Source organism: Hippocampus guttulatus, chromosome 2 (genome assembly GCF_054856545.1).
Source record: "Hippocampus guttulatus isolate MCC_2025c chromosome 2, RoL_Hgut_1.0, whole genome shotgun sequence".
In the NCBI taxonomy this organism is placed as follows: domain Eukaryota; kingdom Metazoa; phylum Chordata; class Actinopteri; order Syngnathiformes; family Syngnathidae; genus Hippocampus; species Hippocampus guttulatus.
Window position 1 is genome coordinate 28,402,171 of NC_141262.1, and position 18,470 is coordinate 28,420,640.

At 47.2% G+C, this 18,470-nt stretch overlaps 2 protein-coding genes across 5 annotated transcripts in view; one reads left to right on the forward strand and one right to left on the reverse strand.

Annotated features, from left to right (window-relative positions):
• The window catches only part of svep1 (sushi, von Willebrand factor type A, EGF and pentraxin domain containing 1), a 65,126-nt gene extending 49,287 nt beyond the window's left edge, over positions 1–15,839 (forward strand). For 2 of the 3 annotated variants that reach the window (XM_086105313.1, XM_086105314.1), the window contains 9 exons: positions 1,040–1,103; positions 1,179–1,352; positions 1,667–1,840; positions 1,931–2,104; positions 3,193–3,363; positions 14,500–14,595; positions 15,143–15,238; positions 15,307–15,400; positions 15,596–15,839. In XM_086105313.1, coding sequence (XP_085961439.1) covers positions 1,040–1,103; positions 1,179–1,352; positions 1,667–1,840; positions 1,931–2,104; positions 3,193–3,363; positions 14,500–14,595; positions 15,143–15,238; positions 15,307–15,400; positions 15,596–15,626 — 1,074 coding nt within the window. In that variant the 3' untranslated portion in view covers positions 15,627–15,839. The remainder of the gene's footprint in view (positions 1–1,039; positions 1,104–1,178; positions 1,353–1,666; positions 1,841–1,930; positions 2,105–3,192; positions 3,364–14,499; positions 14,596–15,142; positions 15,239–15,306; positions 15,401–15,595) is intronic. The other variant, XM_086105315.1, reaches the window with a different exon arrangement.
• Positions 15,840–15,912: 73 nt separating this feature from the next.
• Positions 15,913–17,935, reverse strand: txnb (thioredoxin b). 2 transcript variants are annotated; one of them, XM_086105316.1, is made up of 5 exons: positions 17,786–17,935; positions 16,758–16,862; positions 16,580–16,645; positions 16,158–16,223; positions 15,913–16,068 (listed from the first exon to the last, which is right to left on the reverse strand). In XM_086105316.1, exons 1-5 carry the CDS (start codon positions 17,810–17,812, stop codon positions 16,000–16,002), a joined length of 333 nt encoding a protein of 110 aa, XP_085961442.1. In that variant the 5' UTR covers positions 17,813–17,935; the 3' UTR covers positions 15,913–15,999. The 2 variants fall into 2 exon arrangements, with proteins under 2 accessions (XP_085961442.1, XP_085961443.1); XM_086105317.1 differs by lacking the exon at positions 16,580–16,645.
• Positions 17,936–18,470: the final 535 nt, after the last annotated feature.

Genomic DNA, 18,470 nt, shown 5'->3' on the forward strand with positions numbered 1-18,470 from the left:
TCTCACTTTACTCCCAAATGTCCTGTCTCTTCAGTTCGAAGCATTCTTATTGGCTGCACTGTTGGTGGTCCAATCCTATTTTCAGCCTTGATGTGTGTTGTTATGTCAGTTTTTAAATATCTGTCAGAATCAGAAGTGCTGGCCCGTGTTGCTGAAACAATGTTCGCGTCGGGTCTGTTTCTTCACCAACAACAGCTCAGCCTTTTTCTGATGGGTTGGTTAAGCAAGTTGGACTATCAAAACATTGCGATCTACAGTGACTTGCGCACATTAATTCATTTAATAACCAGCACCACTTATTGATGTATTTTTTTTGTTAACATATTATTAAATCAATATTGATTGTACGTGCCGCAGCTGCACGGTGTTAGACTGCACCTTTGCTTCGCATTGCTGGTTTCTGGATTTGCATCGAACAATCGCCAAGTGAATAATTCACCATTTCTTCTTTCTTCATTCTTCATCCACTGTAACAACTGAGCAGTTCCACTCTTGCTCACCACGCTAATGTAATGGCCAAGAATCCAGTTACACAAAGTCACGTGATTTCCCTGCAACGCTCAGAGATGATAAGATACTTCCTTGATAGGAACGTGAGTTTATAATGCTGCATTGATCGACTGAGGACGCAGATTTTTGCAACAGGAACTTGATAAAAGCCAGTAGTGTAGTCATAAATAGGAGGTATGGCCATGCCGTTCCCATCAAATGACAACGATCCTGAGGTGGTTAGAGTAAATCCTGTATGCGAAAGTCCCAAATGAACCAAATCTATAGCTCCTGTGGCAAAAAAAAAAAAAAATAATAATAATCAAGCCATTCCCTCCTCGTGACACCCTAAAATCGTACTAATCAGCACTTGAAACGTACTTGTAGCACGCGGGTGTCAGCTCATGCACAGTTTTGCCCGACCAGTAACATCCCGCTCCAATAATGTTGTCTTACGACATCCGTGCAAGTCGGTGGATCTGAAGATGAATTCCGAATCAGTGCACAAACAGCTATTCATACCTGTCCTGTGAATTGTTTTTTTCCACAGGGGGACTCTGTCCGGACCTGCCAGGCGGACAGAACTTGGAGTGGCACTCAACCAGCCTGTCTTGGTAAGTCTCTTCAGATGGGCGACAAAGCGGCGCCGCCCGAAGCATTGTTCATGCGGGCGTGCGTCGTCTCTCTAGCACAGTCCTGCGGACCTCCCCCGACGGTCAAGAACGCAACGGTGCGGGCGACGGGGGAAACGTACTCGCACAATGCCAGCTTTGTGTGCGACGCCGGCCTGCAGCTGCTTGGCCCGGCTACGGTGGTCTGCCTGGCCAACGGCACGTGGAGCCTGCCCGTGCCTTCTTGTGAAGGTAACTGCCAAAACCGCCAATTTTGCTTTTGATAGTGGTGGTACGTGGGCACTTCTTGTAGTGCTTGAGCAAATTTGTATTTTTTTTTTTTTAACTGTGCAAAAAAATCAGCCGCACGATGACTCAGGTCCCACGAATCTGGAGGTACCACTGTTTATTGTAAATGATGTGACCAGATTTCTCATTGAATTTCGGAGCTCTATTTTCACAACTGACGTAAATCCTGCGTGGCATAAAACCCGATTTTGGTCATTTTGTAGATGAACACAGGCTGGTATCAGGGCGATGACGAGGATCCGATTGTGTCATTTCAGCCACTCGGGGCTGCGAAGGCCCCAGGCAAATGCTGCACGGCAAGGTTCAAGAACACAACCTGATCACTGGACGCGCTGTGCAGTTCACCTGCGACATTGGCTACAGCCTGGTGGGAGAAGCCCTGGTGATGTGTATGGGGGGCAACTGGACCTCCGCCTTCCCAACTTGCCAACGTGAGAAAGCAGGCAGCCCATGCCCGTGACTTGGACTCATTGCAACAACAAATGGAAATGAGCTTGCATGTCCCCCCGTCCCGCCCGCAGCCAAAATGTGCCCATCTCCTCCGGGATGGAAGGACGCCAGGACGGAGGCCCGCAAGTTTTATGTGGGTCAGTCGGTACGGGTGAGCTGCCCTAAAGGCCAGCAATTTCGAGGGGGCGGCAGCATCACATGCAGGGCGGACCAGACCTGGAGCCCCGTCACCTCCGCGTGTGAGAGTACGTACATCGTTTCTACTTACTTTCGCTTCAAGTCCATTAGTGGGATTACAGTTCGTGCTAAGATGTGAACTAAATTGTCGACAAATTGAAAAACATTTCAAGCCACTCTAACATGATATGCGGTTTCAACATTTAATTCTGTGTTCCTTCACGTCCAACGAGAGGGCTACGCTACCAATCCAATTTTGAATAGCCTCCATGTTAAAATAGTGTTTGATCAATTTTGATTGTGCTGTTTAACGACCAGCTTGACCAATCAAGAAAGCAGTTTAACTTAGCAAATACAGTGAGCCCCCCTCATACTTGTGGTTTCGCCCAAAAAGTATTACGTTGGCACTGTCTTACTTTGGCTTCTTGGTGCCAAAGAAGTAAATTGCGACGTTTGTTTGTTTGGTTTGTTTATTGAACATAAAACATATACAGTAATAATTTGACAGAAAATAAGGTAGATAAAATAGTAAAAAGAAAGAAATCAGTGAATCCCCATTTAGTGAATCCCCAAACCTTTGAGCTGTGCATGTCTGTTTAAAAAAAAGGTACATTTTCACCCCCCTTCATTCATTATTATGCTCTCGCTCCCTCTCGCTCTCTTTGAACATTTGATCACATTTCATCGTTTTGCTTTTTGTTACAACTGCCCAAAGGAAATAAACATTGCAACCTTTGGATATTGGTTGTTCAAGGGCCCCAACTGTATTTTTCGACGTTCTCTTATCTCTTTATTGCGTATTTTCACCTTTGCTTTGATCCCAACCAATTGAGTTGTGTCTGATTATCTGCTTCCATGGCAACCATTGTCACATCAGCCTTTGGTCTCTGCTCAAGTGCGGTCGGCTTGCTTGTGCATGTGACGTGTCACCATTTTCAATTTCCATTTAGGTTCCAAGGAGGTTTACCTCCAGATATGACACATGATGTGGAAAACAAAGGATATTCACATCCCCATGGGGACTCCAAATTGGTTCCACAAAAATCCTTTAGAAAAAAAAAAAAACTATCTACAGATGGTCACGAGGCGGTCTTTAGAAAACATTTCTCGGCTGCGTGAGTAACTGGCGGGTCGTTCCATGTGGGCTGTTGTCCAGGGGTCTCCTGTGGCCCCCCCCTCCACGTGGCCCACGGGTTGGTGCGGGGGGCGGTCTTCCAGTTTGGGGACGTGGCCGCATACTCGTGTTTTGCCGGCTACGCCATGGAGGGCGTCGGAAGGAGCCGGTGTTTGGAGAACGGCAGCTGGACACCGCCTCCCACATGCAGAGGTAGAGAGCTCCACACGGGGCGGTTCGGGGATTGGGTGCCCCGTCCTGCCCGGTTTTATGGCCACGTCACGTCCATCTCCCTTTGCTCCTGCTCCCCTTCCAACTTGACGCATGTCTCTGTCCTCTGTCATTTTCTTTGAGCTGCATGTACAGTGAACCCCCGTTCATCACGGGGCATGTGTTCCAGACCCACCCGCAATAGGTGAAAATCCAAAATAGAGAGACTGAAAAAAACGTTTGTGGGATGTGGTTTCATCACTTCCTTGTGTCTAAATATGTTGAAACTTTGGAAAACCCTGTTTGATTTCGTCTTCTCTCCGTTAAGAAATGGGAAACGATGCTGCAAAGAGTGCTTTGCTCAAAAGATCTTTATTTGGCACCAGTTGAAACGTACTGTGAACTGACATAAGACAAAAAAAAAAGAATCAAACATTATATATTTTAGCACCAAAAGGTTCATTTCGTCAAACAAATGTCCGTTAGCTCAATGCTAACTTATCATGTGAAATTCCATCGATGGGTTACTCAAATTAGCATAGCTGTTAACGGTCATCATAAAACCTCATAATGGAGCCACAAAAAAAAAAAAAAAATCAACAAAATCACCAATAATATATTCCCGGCAGCCCCATTATTTGAACCACGCATTGTGATGAATATTGCGTGTTGGATTAACCTGGCACTTTAAGAGGGGCGGGCTGCCACTGACAGGGGACCGTTCACGCGACGTATAAAAAACAGGATCGCATTATGTTACGTTTGTGAATACACTCGCTTCGTCGTCGGCATGGCCCAATGGTTATTACCTGCTTCTGCTACTGCTTCTGATACTGCTACTGCAACTACTTCCATTTCATCTACTACTACATCTACTTCTGCTGCAAAGTGTCCCAATAAATGTATCTAAAAAGTACAGAAAGAGTGATCCTTCCATGCTGGCCAACGATCCCTATTCAGAGGGCCGTGAAAAAAAACGGAATTAACTGAACAGTAATAACCATCGAAGTTGGATAGGATCCCCCGATGAGTGTCAAGCCTTGAAGAGGAATCACTCTCCAAGCAAACACCTTATCTATTCAGTCCTGAGATTGGCCAAAGGAGCACCGCCATCTAGTGGGAAAGACCCTGGTAAAATAAGCTCTGGTCAGACTAGGAAAATGGACTCCCGTGAACTCGAAACCCTTAGAGTGAAGCGCTCTGCTGCGCAATCGTCCTTCACAAAGAGGACCAATAAGCTTGCCTCCAGAGTCAACCTGTTGGGAGAGAAAGCCCTAATTGATGAGCTGAAGGCCCTTGAGGTAGACTACGAGAGGGTCAGTGATACAGGATACGACTATGCTGAAGCCCTCAGTGCGGTAAAGGGAACCGAGGATGAAGAGGGCAAGGCAGAAGAAGAAGCGGCCTGCATCGCAGAGAAAACAGCTGAATGCCTGCGCAAATACACCGGAACTGTTGAGCTCATCCAGGAAACAATCTGGACGAAGTTCGCTGCAGATGACATCAAGGAATGTATTTCCAGTGCAGAAGCTAAAATGGTTCAACTGGAGAGCTGCAACATAAATAAATTACATAAAACTGACTTTGAGCTCACCAGAAATTGCCTGAAGGAGAGGGTTGACGAGCTCGAGAAAAAAATGCAGTGACTGGGACGCATTAATCTCATATGCCAACACAAAGGTGTTGAAGGAGAAGGTTCGAGCTCTGTGGCGCCAGGTTAGAGACTTTGAGGATAGCTGGCAGAAAAGATACGCAGAAAAGTCGTCCGACGATGTGGATGGCAAGGCCCCACTGGAAAAAGAGTCGGACAAAGCAAAAAACATGCCTGATCCTGTCAGCCCCACAGAGCCTCCATTCACCGGTCTCAGTCTCAAGCATGAACTTCCTTCAGGCAACACCACCCCAAGTGTTCCATTTATTCCCGCACAAACAACCATCTCAAATCCAGATACCAAAATCCAGACACCGCCAATGGACCAGAGTGCTCCCCGAGGTAACCCTGACATGTATCCTGGAGGGTACGGGTCCAGAAATCGGTTCCCTCTCGAGAGAGCACGGCTCCCCACATTTTCCGGTGACATGACAGATTACTTCCGGTGGAAGGCTGAGTGGGGAGAACTGGAGTAATTGGGGAACCCTTTTGGGACGGCAAGTATAACAAGATTCCATCTCCTAGGAAGCCTTAGTGATAAGGTGAAGAAGGACCTGGTCCTGTCCAGTTGCGGGTCCGCTGAGGAAATGTTCCGGCGCTTGGACAACAGATACGGGAACAAAGCCAGGATCGTCCAAACAATAGCAAATGAGGTGCAAGGCCTAGCCCCGTAAAGGGAAATCACCCTAGAAAAGCGATAGAGCTAATCCAAACAGTGGAAAGGGCCTTAAGCAACCTTCTTATCCTGGGTGAAGAGGATGTGATGAAGAACCGATTCGTGGCAGTCACTTGAGAGTAAGTTACCAAACTTTCTAAAGGAGAAATGGGTAGCTTACAAGAATGAGACAATGAATGGCTTTGCCCTGCAGAACCACTTTGAGTGCCTTCTCCAATTCCTAAAGAGACAGGAGGTCATTCTTGAGGAGCTGGACCAGCTGGAAACAAGTCTTGCAGAAAAGGCTCCATCTGAGAAACGCCCGATAGAAACAATCGAGAAAAGGGCTAAGAAGAATCAGAATCAGAATCAGAATCATCTTTATTGGCCAAGTATGTAGAACACACAAGGAATTTGTCTCCGGTATAACACGCTGCATTAGTATCATCGTAAACAACAAATCATTGAACCATTTTAGAGTAACCAGTAGCAGTATTTGTAGTACAAGAAGAGTGACTACGTCAGTGACTGTATAAGGAGTTAATGGCTAGAGGGAAGAAGCTGTTTAAGTGTCTACTGGATTTGGTGCGCATGGATCTGTAGCGTCTGCCTGAGGGGAGTAGCTGGAAAAGGTGGTGGGCAGGGTGCGGGGGATCCAGGAGGATTTTCCGTGCCCTTGTCTTGATTCTTGCAGTGTGCAAGTCCTCAAGAGTGGGTAGGGCGGTGCCAACGATTTTTTCCGCCGTCCTAACTGTCCGTTGAAGTCGGATTTTGTCCTTTTTTGTGGCGGCCCCAAACCAAACCGTGATGGAAGAACACAGGATTGATTCGATGACTGCCGTATAGAACTGTCGTAGCACCTCCTGTGGCAGGCCATGCTTCCTCAGCAGCCTCAGGAAGTACATCCTCTGCCGGGCCCTTTTCAGGATGGAGATGGTGTTGACTTCCCACTTCATGTCCTGGGAGACTGTGATTCCCAGGAACTTGAAGGTCTCGACGGTTGACACGGGGCAGTTGGATAGTGTGAGGGGCAACTGTGGAGAAGAATGTTTCCTGAAGTCCACGATCATCTCTACAGTCTTGAGCGTGTTCAGCCCGAGGTTGTGTCGGCTGCACCAGAGCTCCAGCTGCTCCACTTGTTGGCGGTACGCAGACTCGTCGCCGTCTTTGATGAGTCCGATGACCGTGGTGTCGTCTGCGAACTTCATGAGTTTGACAGCTGGATCTGTTGAGGTGCAATCGTTTGTGTAGAGAGAGAAGAGCAGTGGAGAGAGGACACATCCCTGTGGGGCTCCAGTGCTGGTGGTGCGTATTGATGATGTTGTTGCTCCCAGTCTCACCTGTTGTGTCCGTCCCGTCAGGAAGCTGAGGATCCACTGGCAGATCGTAGGGGACACACCGAGGTGGAGAAGTTTGGGGGTGAGGAGTTCCGGGATGATGGTGTTGAACGCAGAGCTGAAATCCACAAACAGAATCCTTGCATAGGTCCCTGTGGTGTCGAGGTTCTCGAGGATGTAGTGCAGACCTATGTTGACTGCATCTTCCACAGACCTGTTTGCCCGGTAGGCAAACTGGAGAGGGTCCAGCAGGGGTCCGGTGACGTTCTTTAGGTGGTTCAGCACAAGGCGTTCAAAGGACTTCATGACCACAGACGTCAGGGCGACAGGCCTATAGTCGTTCAGTTCCGATGTTGCCGATTTCTTGGGAACTGGGATGATGGTAGACTGTTTGAAGCAGGATGGGACCTCACACAGCTCCAGAGATCTGTTGAAGATTTGTGTGAAGACCGGAGCCAGCTGGTCAGCGCAGACTTTCAGGCAGGAGGGGGACACTTTGTCGGGCCCCGCAGCTTTCTTGATCTTCTGCTGCTTGAAGAGCCGTCTCACGTCCTGTTCGTGGATCTGTAGTGGAGAAAAAGAGGGTGGAGGGGTAGATAGAGTAGTTTCTGGTAGGGGTGGGTGTGTGTGGGAAATGGGGGTGTCCTTTTCAAATCGGCAGAAAAACATGTTTAGTTTATTAGCAAGACCCTTATTGTTCACTGTTTGGGGGGATGGCATTCTATAGTTAGTGATTGCTTTCAGGCCATTCCATACAGATGCAGAGTCGTTAGCAGAGAACTGGTTTTTCAGCCTCTCTGCATAGCTTCTCTTAGCGATGTTAATTTCCTTTGTCAATTGGTTTCGGGCGTGTTTGTACAGTGCCCGATCTCCACTTCTAAATGCGGCCTCTTTCTCTTTCCTGAGTTGCCTGAGTTTGGGAGTAAACCATGGCTTGTTATTGTTGAAGGAGCGGAAGGACTTCGTTGGTACACACATGTCCTCACAGAAACTGATGTATGATGTTACAGTGTCTGTGTATTCATCCAGTGTGCCCGTTGAAGTTTCAAAGACGCCCCAATCAGTGCAGTCTAAGCATTCTTGTAGAGCTAGCTTTGCTTCATCTGTCCATTTTTTCACAGTCTTAACAACCGGTTTAGCACATTTGAGTTTCTGTCTGTATGTAGGTATTAAGTGGATTAAATTGTGGTCAGAAAGACCCAATGCTGCACGGGCGACCGATCGGTATGAATTTTTGATTGTTGTATAGCAGTGGTCTAGAATGTTGCCTTCTCTGGTGAAACAGTCGATGTGCTGCTTATATCTGGGAAGTTCACGGTTAAGATGTGCTCTATTAAAATCGCCCAAAATTATCAGGGGTGACTCTGGGTATTTTAGTTCGAGTTTGTTTACTTGTTCGGCTAGCGTTTGTATCGCCGTGTTAGCGTTAGCTTGTGGCGCAATGTAAACACCGATTAGTAAAAAGGAGGTGAACTCACGTGGCGAGTAGAATGGCTTGCAGTTTAAAGACAGCGACTCCAGGTCTGCAGTGTGCGTCGAGCTTCGTGACATCAGTGCACCATTCTTTGTTGATATAGAAGCAAATCCCGCCACCTTTCGATTTCCCTGATAGCTCCGTGTCGCGGTCGGCTCGGAGAAGGCGGAAGCCGGGTAAGAATATCCAGTGCTAATGATGCTCCTCAAGGTTACGACCAATTCTGGCCATCTGATTGGTACATTGATTGACCTTGCTTCAGATACCAATTACATCACAAACACTGGAGCCAAGCGTTTAGGACTATGTGGAGAGGACATCAAACTGATTGTGCATGGAGTTGGCGGGATGAGGAAAACAGTCATGACCAGGAGATATACCCTTTGGTTGAGGGTAGAGACTCCTGAGGGAACAGTGGGGGTGCACAAGATCGTCTGCTATGGCCTGGAATGCATCGCAGAGGTCAGCCAGAAAGCAACACCACACCAGCTTCAAGGCTTCTTCCCTGGGGTTGGTGCTGAGGACTTGGTCCGGCCCACCAAAATCGATCTCCTCATTAGTCACAGGGAAGGTCGCCTGGTCCCACAACCAGTTCAGAGAAACAGGGACCTGATTCTCTGGGATGGCCCACTTGGAAAGACAGTAGGTGGGACCCACCCTGACCTCGTTGAGAGGGTGGAACTAACCTTCCGCCAATCCGACACTCATTTCGCAAGGTCCATGAGAACTGCCTCAAAAGTGTATGAGGAGGTTCTTGTGGACTCAAGTGATCCAAACCCTCTGTTGACAAAGGACGAAAAAGTCATTAGCAACACCACTATAGCTAACAAGGAAGTGTTAGAGTGGTTCAGGTGGGACAGTATCGGGGCAGCGTGCGATCCTCAATGTGGGGGCTGCAAATGTGGCACGTGTTCCCCAGGAGGAAAGGAGATGACTCTCGGAGAAGAAAGGGAGTTGGAGAAAATCAAGAATTGCCTCACCCACGTCCTAGTAGACAAACACAGTCAGTCACCCCACTGGGACGCTGCGTATCCCTGGCGAGGAGACCCGGCCTCTCTCCCTGACAATCGCAGAGCTGTGGAGGCTACTTTCAGGAGAACCGAAACTAGGCTGGAACGAGAGCCCGCCTGGAAAGCAGCGTATAGTGAGCAAATCCACGACATGGTCAGAAGAGGTGCAGCCGTCAAGCTCTCAGAAGAAGAACTGATGTCCTGGAAGGGCCCCAAGTGGTACATTAGCCACTTAGTCGCCCCAAACCCCCACTCTGCCTCAACCCCTGTCAGGATAGTGTGGAACAGCAGCCAGGAGTTTCAGGGTTGGAGCCTGAATGACCTTCTCGACAAAGGTCCGGATGTACTTAATCCAATAAGAGGCGTTCTCTTACGGTTCCGAAGCGGACAACATGCTGCCCTGGGTGATGTACGAAAGATGTACAACTCCGTTTGGCTTCAGGACAAAGAAGTTCACTTACATCGATTTCTGTGGAGGGATGACCCCCAGAACGAAATAGAAACGTTTGCAGTCGTCCGAGTGAATATTGGCGATAAGCCTGCAGGCTGTATAGCCCAAGTCGCAATGCGACTGACAGCTAAACTTCCACAGTTCTCATCAATGCTCAAAGAACGCAGAGTCATTGAAGGGGACTGTTACGTTGATGACATCCTGACATCAGACAATGAAATCGATGTGCTGCGAAAGATAACTGTTGGTGTTGAGAAGATATTGAAGGCTGGGGGGTTCTCTCTAAAACCCTGGGTCTTCTCTAGCCAAAGTGGGAGGGGGGAAGCCCAAGGCAGTCCCCAGCCTGGCTGTCCAAGCACTCCGACAATCCTCATGCTCCCAAATCAGCTGCAAGAGGAGGACAGTAAAGCCCTTGGCGTTGGGTATGAGCCTGAGTCAGACAAGCTCCGCATCCTTGCTTCGATCAACTTCTCAAAGAAAAGGGGGAAGATGAGGACTGGGCTCGACTTAAGGGAGGAGGAGGTCAGGAGGAGTACTCCTGAGCCACTAAGCCGACGTTTGCTTCTTGGCCAAATCGCCAGCCTCTATGACCCAATTGGTCTAGTTACCCCTGCAAAACAGAAGGGAGTAATCCTTGTAAGAGAATCCTTTCAAGAAGCAAGAAAAGATCATCCTGTGAAAGATACATGGGATGATCCGCTGTCACCAAGACTCCGGGAGGCAGCTGTTACACTCTTCGAGGAGTATGTAAGGCTCGGCCAAGTAAGATTCTACTGAAGCCTCACACCCACTGAAGTCTTAGGCCCCCCAGTTGGAATTACATTTTCTGATGGGAGTGAAGCCTCTTACGGAGCTGTACTTTATCTTCGCTGGGAAACCAAGCCTGGTCAGGTCATCGTGAAGCTGGTGGAGTCTAAGGCCAAGCTTACTCCTCTCGACCAGAAGGGGGATGGAATTAAGGCTGAACTGTGCGGTGCGGTGATCGCTACTCGCTTGAAGAAATACTTTGAGAGGCACTGCCGCATCCCAGTCGATCACTGGGTACACTTAGTAGACAGCCAGACGATCCTCGGTGCAATCCAAAAGGACAGCTATGGATACCAAACCTTCTTCGCAAACCGGATCGGAGAAATCCAGAAAGCCGGTCCGGTGGACACCTGGAAGTGGGTTGAAGGATGCCTTAACATCGCAGATATCCTCACAAGGGGCGCGACCCCTGAGGAGTTGGACGAAGACTCTGAGTGGCAGACCGGGCCTCAATTCCTCAAATGGCCTGAGAGTGAATGGCCGGTGAAGACTGCAAGTGAAGTCTCTGCCACGGTCGCTGACGAGAGCATCAAGAGGCTTCAAAGACGCGCATTCTCTGCAGTGGTCACAAGGCATCAGGATAAGAAAAACGACATGATGAAGCCTCCGGAGCTTGGTAGACCGGGAACCACTCCGCCTCCTTTTATCCCTATCCCACGGATGCAAGTCCTGGCCCTTGTGCGCCTCATTGGGCCTGGGAGATTCAGCTCCCTCACGAAGCTGTGTGGGACGGTTGCCTGGACACGTCGGGCGGTGGAGGCCTGGTTGGGAGGTAACCACCAGACCACAGTCAATAGGAATCCCAAACCCAGTCTTACAGCTATGGAGAGAGCAGAAGCCTTCCGATGCCTTGTCCTTGAAGCCCAGGATGGAGCTGAAATACGGGACTCAACACTTGACCGACTCGTGGTCCGGACCGATGGGGGGACAGGACTCCTGCTCTGCGGAGGACGTATTCAGTCCTGGAACGAAGGCAAAATTGCTATTCCTCTGGTCCCTATGCATACAAGACTGGCCACACTGCTGGCCCTAGAGGCTCATGAGAAGAACCATGAGGGGGTCGCAGCAACTCTCCTACGCACTCGGAAAAGAGCCTGGATAATACAAGGCCGTCGAGTCGTCAGAAGAGTGATAAATGACTGCATCCACTGCCGAAAGCAAAGAGCAAGAGTATGCCAGCAAGTGATGAGTGACCTCCCGTTGGAGCGCACACAAAGGGCAGGCCCTTTTGAGTATACAACCTTGGATCTATTTGGCCCCTATGAAGTCAAAGACGCAGTCAAAGGGAGAGTAAGGAAGAAAGTCTGGGGCATCGTCTTCTGCTGCATGGCTTCAAGGGCAGTCCATGCTGATGTATGCGATGACCAATCTTCAGAAAGTTTTCTGCTAGCCTACTCACGCTTTGTTGCTCTGAGGGGCCATCCACGCAAGCTATGGTCTGACAAAGGGACAAATTTCATCGGGGCGAAACCCGCCCTGAATGAGCTCCAAAACCACATACGCTGTGTTCAGACGTCATCAGTTGAGGACATCGCTTCCAAGAACGGGACGGACTGGGTGTGGAGCTTCCACCCTGCTGATGCGCCCCACTGAAATGGAGCAGCAGAAGCTGCCGTGAAATTGATAAAAAGAGCCCTCACGAGTTTGAAAGGAGCAACAGACTATCTCACCTGGTGTGAGTTTCAAACTCTACTGTTTCAGGCAGCCAACCTGACGAACGAGCGCCCGATCGACGCTCACGCCCAGGAGCAAGAGGAGTCCATCGAATACATTAGTCCCAATTCACTCATCCTCGGACGATCCTCAGTGGGAGGAGACACAGATGGACTTGATCTTGTCACTCACCCCTGGCACAGGCTGAGGAACATCCACAATTTAGTGGACAGATTTTGGACCAAATGGAACGAACTAGCTGGTCCTAATCTCTTTGTCCGTGAGAAGTGGCATACAAAACGAAGAAACGTCAAAGAAGGAGACGTGGTTTGGATCGTGGACCCGAACGCTATTAGAGGGCAATTCCGCTTGGGCCGAGTCACGGCCACAAGATCCGACAAGCACGGAATCGTCAGGGACGTTGACGTCAAAGTTTGTGCCGGACTGCCAATGATAAACACTGAGAGAAAAGGCAGAACACGTCAACAACTCCCACCAACCATCATCCTGCAAAGAGATGTAAGGAGGCTGGTTGTGCTTATCCCAACAGAGGCCTTGACTCCAGCTGCAACTCTGTGACCCGGACCCTAGCTCTAGTCAAGACCCTTTTAAGTCATTATTTGGCTGGTTGGTGTAGGCGGATCGCTGCCACCATGCCGACACAAAATGTACACCGTACATACACGAAGTTGAGCACCCACGCCTCATAAAGCCACTGACCCGCTTGAGGGCCATGATTGACTTTGGGGGTTATGCTCTTCACCGGGTCAGGGTTCAGAGAACATTGGATAACTGTTCGCAAAAAAAAACAAAAAACACACAACTATTGTAATGTTTGTGAGCTTTTCACTATTGTAACTGAATGGGGTCTTTGATTACGTATTGGTGTAAGTTCCCTGGATGGGACATCGGGAACTTAAGTGGAAGGTGTTGGATTAACCTGGCACTTTAAGAGGGGCGGGGCTGCCACTGACAGGGGACCGTTCGCGCGACGTATAAAAAACAGAATCGCATTATGTTACGTTTGTGAATACACTCGCTTCGTCGTCGGCATGGCACAATGGTTATTACCTGCTTCTGCTACTGCTTCTGATACTGCTACTGCAACTACTTCCATTTCATCTACTACTACATCTACTTCTGCTGCAAAGTGTCCCAATAAATGTATCTAAAAAGTACAGAAAGAGTGATCCTTCCATGCTGGCCGACGATCCCTATTCAGAGGGCCGTGAAAAAAAACGGAATTAACTGAACATTGCGTTTGTGGAATACGAGTTAAGCGGTAAAATCCACCTAAATGTGTCCAACTCAGGGGGCGGCCATTTTGCCACGTGCTGCCGACTGAATGTGACGCCACAGTTGCTCAGGTAACAAACAATCATGGCGCATCTGTTTTCTGAAGCTGAGCCTTGGGCAAATGTGATGTCATTGTCGACAGCTCCGAGCAAAAATGGCCGCCTCCTGAGATGGACACACACCGCTGGATTTTACTGCTTAACTTACCCCATATTCCACAAACACAATATTCACCAGCATGCCGTGTTTAGACTAGAGGGGACGCATAGAAGATATTGATGTAGAGAATATTTTGGGGTTGACTTGGCCTTTTATTGGCACCACCACCAATATTGCAATTTAACTTGCAATTAGTCCCCCCCCCCCCCCCCCCCAAGATTCTTTTTTCCTGTATTTGTTGACAAACTCAGGCAGTAAATTAACAATAGCCTGTATGGTAATCATATCAGATTTATTCTTCCACGGTGCTACACTGAAGGTGTGCGACTCTAAATTCGGCTCTAAGAAGAAAAAAACAATGCAAAAAAAAACAAACAAAACACCAAATTGCAATATGGTGAGGGTTCACTGTACTGTAATGTAGGAGTAGGCGTCATTCCTGTCAACATGCCTTTGAAATTTGCATTTCGCAAGAATGAATCATTTAGTGAAGCTATGAAAGAGGAAAAACAACATTCTCAACATGTTTTTGTGGCAGTAGGACAAAAGCAAGTTGCTTTCATACATGCATTACTTCAACACAGTGTGTGTGTGCCTGTGCGTGTGTGTGTGTGTGTGTGTGTGTGTAAATGTGTGTGTGTCTCAGCTGTGTGTTGGCTCCCCTGCCAGAACGGAGGTATGTGTCAACGGCCCAACACCTGCGCTTGTCCTGAGGGATGGATGGGCCGACTCTGCGAGGAGCGTGAGTAGCTGAGTCATTTGTGACAAGGCCGATTTGGCAAAAGCACTTACACTGCAAAAATATATATATATATATATATAAAATGGGGCTTCAAATGCACTGGGTATATCTGTTTAATGCGCCAAAACCCCAAAAATAAATAGCAGTTAAGTACACATACACAAATACAGTAACAAAGTATTTCTACATGTGTTGCTTCCTACCAAAGCAACACAATTACAGCACAAATTTGCAAACGTAAGATGGCTGTAGTGCGTAGTAACTAGAAGTCCATCCCACATGTGACACAAATGAGACTGAGGACAGCGGGGGAGGGAAAGGGCCTAATTTGGAAAGTTCCACTTGGGTGTCCTCACCTTTGTTGCCACCGCTTATGACACGAATGACTGTGTCGAGTCATTTTGCCTTTAAATGCTATAAACCCTGGGGGAAGAAATTGTGCATATTAAATCGCGGTATCGAGGAAAAAAAAAATCAAATCAAAACAGATTCTTTTTCGGCCATGTTGTAAAACAAGATTCCCGCGCCTTTCTCCCTCCTGGAACAGCCATCTGCATCCTGCCGTGTTTGAACGGAGGCCGCTGCGTGGCTCCATACCAGTGCGACTGTCCCACCGGTTGGACGGGCACGCGCTGCCACAGCGGTGAGTGATCGTCATCTGCAGGTCACTGACGTTTGCCCTTTTGGATTGATCTCTTGTGCCTTTTCCAGCTGTGTGTTCGTCACCTTGTCAGAACGGAGGCAGATGCATCAGGCCAAACAGGTGTCGCTGTAGTCCAGGTTGGAGTGGACACGACTGCTCCAGGTAAGCCCTTTTCAACGTGGACGCTACTCACAAGAAGTTAGTGATTGAGCCGGGAACTCTGTATTCCTCCTTTTTATGGATCAAAAATGAAAATCACATTTCACCCAAAGGCCCGTTATCTCAAACTCGATTTAATATATATGTCTAGTTTTTGGTTGCAGCGTGACCCTAAAATATTTCCCTTTGTCGTCACAGGAAAAGGAGGTCAGGATACTATCACTTCTAAACGTTCCACCCGGCCCCAGTTTGGAGGGGACTTCTTCACAAAGCATCTCTAGCAAAGCAAGAAACAATTTGTAAAATAAAGCTGTATTTTTTCATATAAAGAAACAACAGTATGGAACATATGCTGCTATATTCTTGTAAAAATGGATGTGTTTGTCCAGTGTATGTAATGTTTTGTGTTTTTCTTTTTTTAAGTAAAGCAGAAATGTCTGTTCATGACTGACATGCTTTTGACACATTAATTAGGTGGGTTGGAGTGTATGGAGACATTCAGGACGACAAGTATGAAGGGTCCCAAGATATCATTTATTCAATCCGCCAGGGTGGAAACACCACACACAGAAAAACATTTTTTAGCAAGTGTTTCAGCGAACCTATGCGCTTGTCAGATCCGCTAACTTTTTCTTTAATGTTTTTTCATTGGCTCCAGAGAAGGAATCTACCTGTAAAAATCCAAAGGAAAAGGACAAATTGGAGAATTGAAAAAAAGACAACAGCTTTTGACAAGATGACATAAAAATGCTCTCCTTACCCGACTTCCATTCCTGTAAAAGTGGAATGTGGGCATGCATTGGACACCAGATTTGGTGCTCACTTCCTGAAACGCACAAGGGGAAGAAGTGAGTCAAGGTGCGTCTATCACCACAGTTGAATCTACAACATTGTTTCACAAAAATTAGCATTGACCTAAAAAAATAATTAAAATCCATATCTGTCAGGCCTTGAGTAAGATTACATAAGAATTGCTTGCATTACCCAAAAATTGATAAAAGGTGGTTTTCAATTGGCCAAAGGTGCTTACAGCTCAAATTGGAAATGACGAAAACCTTGACCGTGGGACAATTCATCACTTTTCCATTAACGGAGCTACAACAGTTCGCAGAAAATGTCGTAGCACTCAAAATGGTTGACATTTCTACATCCACACCATTTTTTAAGCAATAGTTAGCATACCTCACACTTATCCACGTCGACTTTAAGGAAAATCACATCCGCGTAAGCCACGTTATTGGACAATTCCTGCAAGAGAATCAAACGCGTGAGCTTTTGTATTTGCTATCTCTACGCCCAACTTTGAACAGAAGATAGCGCAACTTGATCAAGAATCAGGCAGGCGCCATCATCAACTCACTTCAAAAATTGGGGTCATGGTTTTACAAGGGGCACACCACACAGCTGTGAAGTCCACCACAATGAGCTTGTCTCCACTGTTCTTCAGGTAATCATCAAAGTCTTCCTGGAAACCACAAATGCGGTATAGTTGCAGGATTAACAGCAGAAAACATTTCTGCTGTGCTTCGAAACTCATTTCACAACATTACCCTGAAAAATAAAATAAAATAGCTAAAAGACTTTGCCTCGGAACGAATTTATTTTGGATTAAACCATTTGTCCCGCTGAACCCGAACGCAGCATGACGTCAGTATGAGGTGACCGCCAGGTTCGATCTCCATTTTGAGGTAATTTGTCATCGTTTTGAGGACACCATCGAATAAACCCAAATACCTGTAGATCAGAAACAAGCACTCGAGCGAGACGAACTTTTAAGTTCAGCGACGGTGAGTTTTAAGGGGGGGAAAAAACAAGAATGACATTTCAATTACATGTTTGCCAGGATATTGTTGACTAATCAAGTTATTTTAGGGGCGAATTAATAGTACTCGGTTTTCCCGCCTCAACAGGTCAACATTTTCTTGAAATAAAATCTTCCCTTTCACGGGTCCGATACACTCCAAATTACCCTTCATTGTCGTCGTTGACTTGATTGAGACTCGGCGTGTGTCCGGAAATGTTGGTGCGATGACGCCTGTGTGCCGTGGCGTTAGCATTAGCATTACCGTTAGCTTTAGCTCGGCCCGGCTCCACTGTGCTCGAGTTACTCCAATGCGCCCCCCCCCCCACCGAGTTAGCTCCCTAAGTGTTTTTATTTTAATAATTAACGACCTACTCCGAGCCTTTCGTGTAGTTCTAACCATTACTTTGTGTAATTGCGTCAATTCGATGTCCGAACTATTCCTTCCGTAGTTACGTGACAGCAAAGTCCACACATGAACAGGAACTGTTCCAGAGGGTGGCATCAATGGTGGAGACATGCCAAATACCCTATATTAGTTGAACAAACGAAAGCGTTCGAAACACATTGAAGAAAAGCAAACTTACCGTGCTTTCAATGCTGACTACAACCATGGCGACGGTTGGTGGGGAAAACGCACCGGGGTTGTGCAAAACACTTGAAGCCGAAATGGAAAATGAGTCCGTTTCTGCGCAGGCACCGCGGTTTCATTGCCACACACTCCTCCTTGCGTCAAGCTCAACACGGCCTACAGAGGAAGTCGTCGTACCTTCCATAATAAAAGTCAAGTACTGTAGTCCTTCGGTAAGTACAAATAGTTAATTCCAACCCTCCGCCATTGCAGTATACGTACAGTGCATTTTAATCAAGTGTACTGGTTGTCTTTTTTAAGTAGGTTGAGACAATATTGGATTACTTTTTTTTTCAATCTATCTTAATTTTTTTTCTGCAAAAATTGGCATTTTGGAAATGAGAGAAAACTGCTATTTTTGGAGTGAAATGAATGTATATTCGTGTGTGTGTGTGTGTGTGTGTGTTTACAACAGAAGCAAAAAATTCATCATGTACTTCAAGTTTTTATCTTTTCATGTCATGTCAACCAAATTCACTCAATAGTATTGGTCTTATATTTTCAGTATTTTTATGAATTATTTGAGTTTTGTGAAAGTCCAACATTTTATTATGTAGTACAGTATTTAAGAACAAATCACATTTGATTTTCCGGTGCGTGAGGGGACGGCTTCAAACACATCACTGTTGCCCCAACAACCA

What these genes read in the sequence shown, in the direction of transcription:
- txnb (XM_086105316.1), bottom strand. Translation starts at nt 17,812, where the DNA reads ATGGTTGTAGTCAGCATTGAAAGCACG. An exon ending in TAGTCAGCATTGAAAGCACG is followed by an intron (nt 16,863 to 17,785) that starts GTAAGTTTGCTT and finishes TGTGGTTTCCAG; the next exon opens with GAAGACTTTGATGATTACCT. An exon ending in CCATGACCCCAATTTTTGAA is followed by an intron (nt 16,646 to 16,757) that starts GTGAGTTGATGA and finishes ATTCTCTTGCAG; the next exon opens with GAATTGTCCAATAACGTGGC.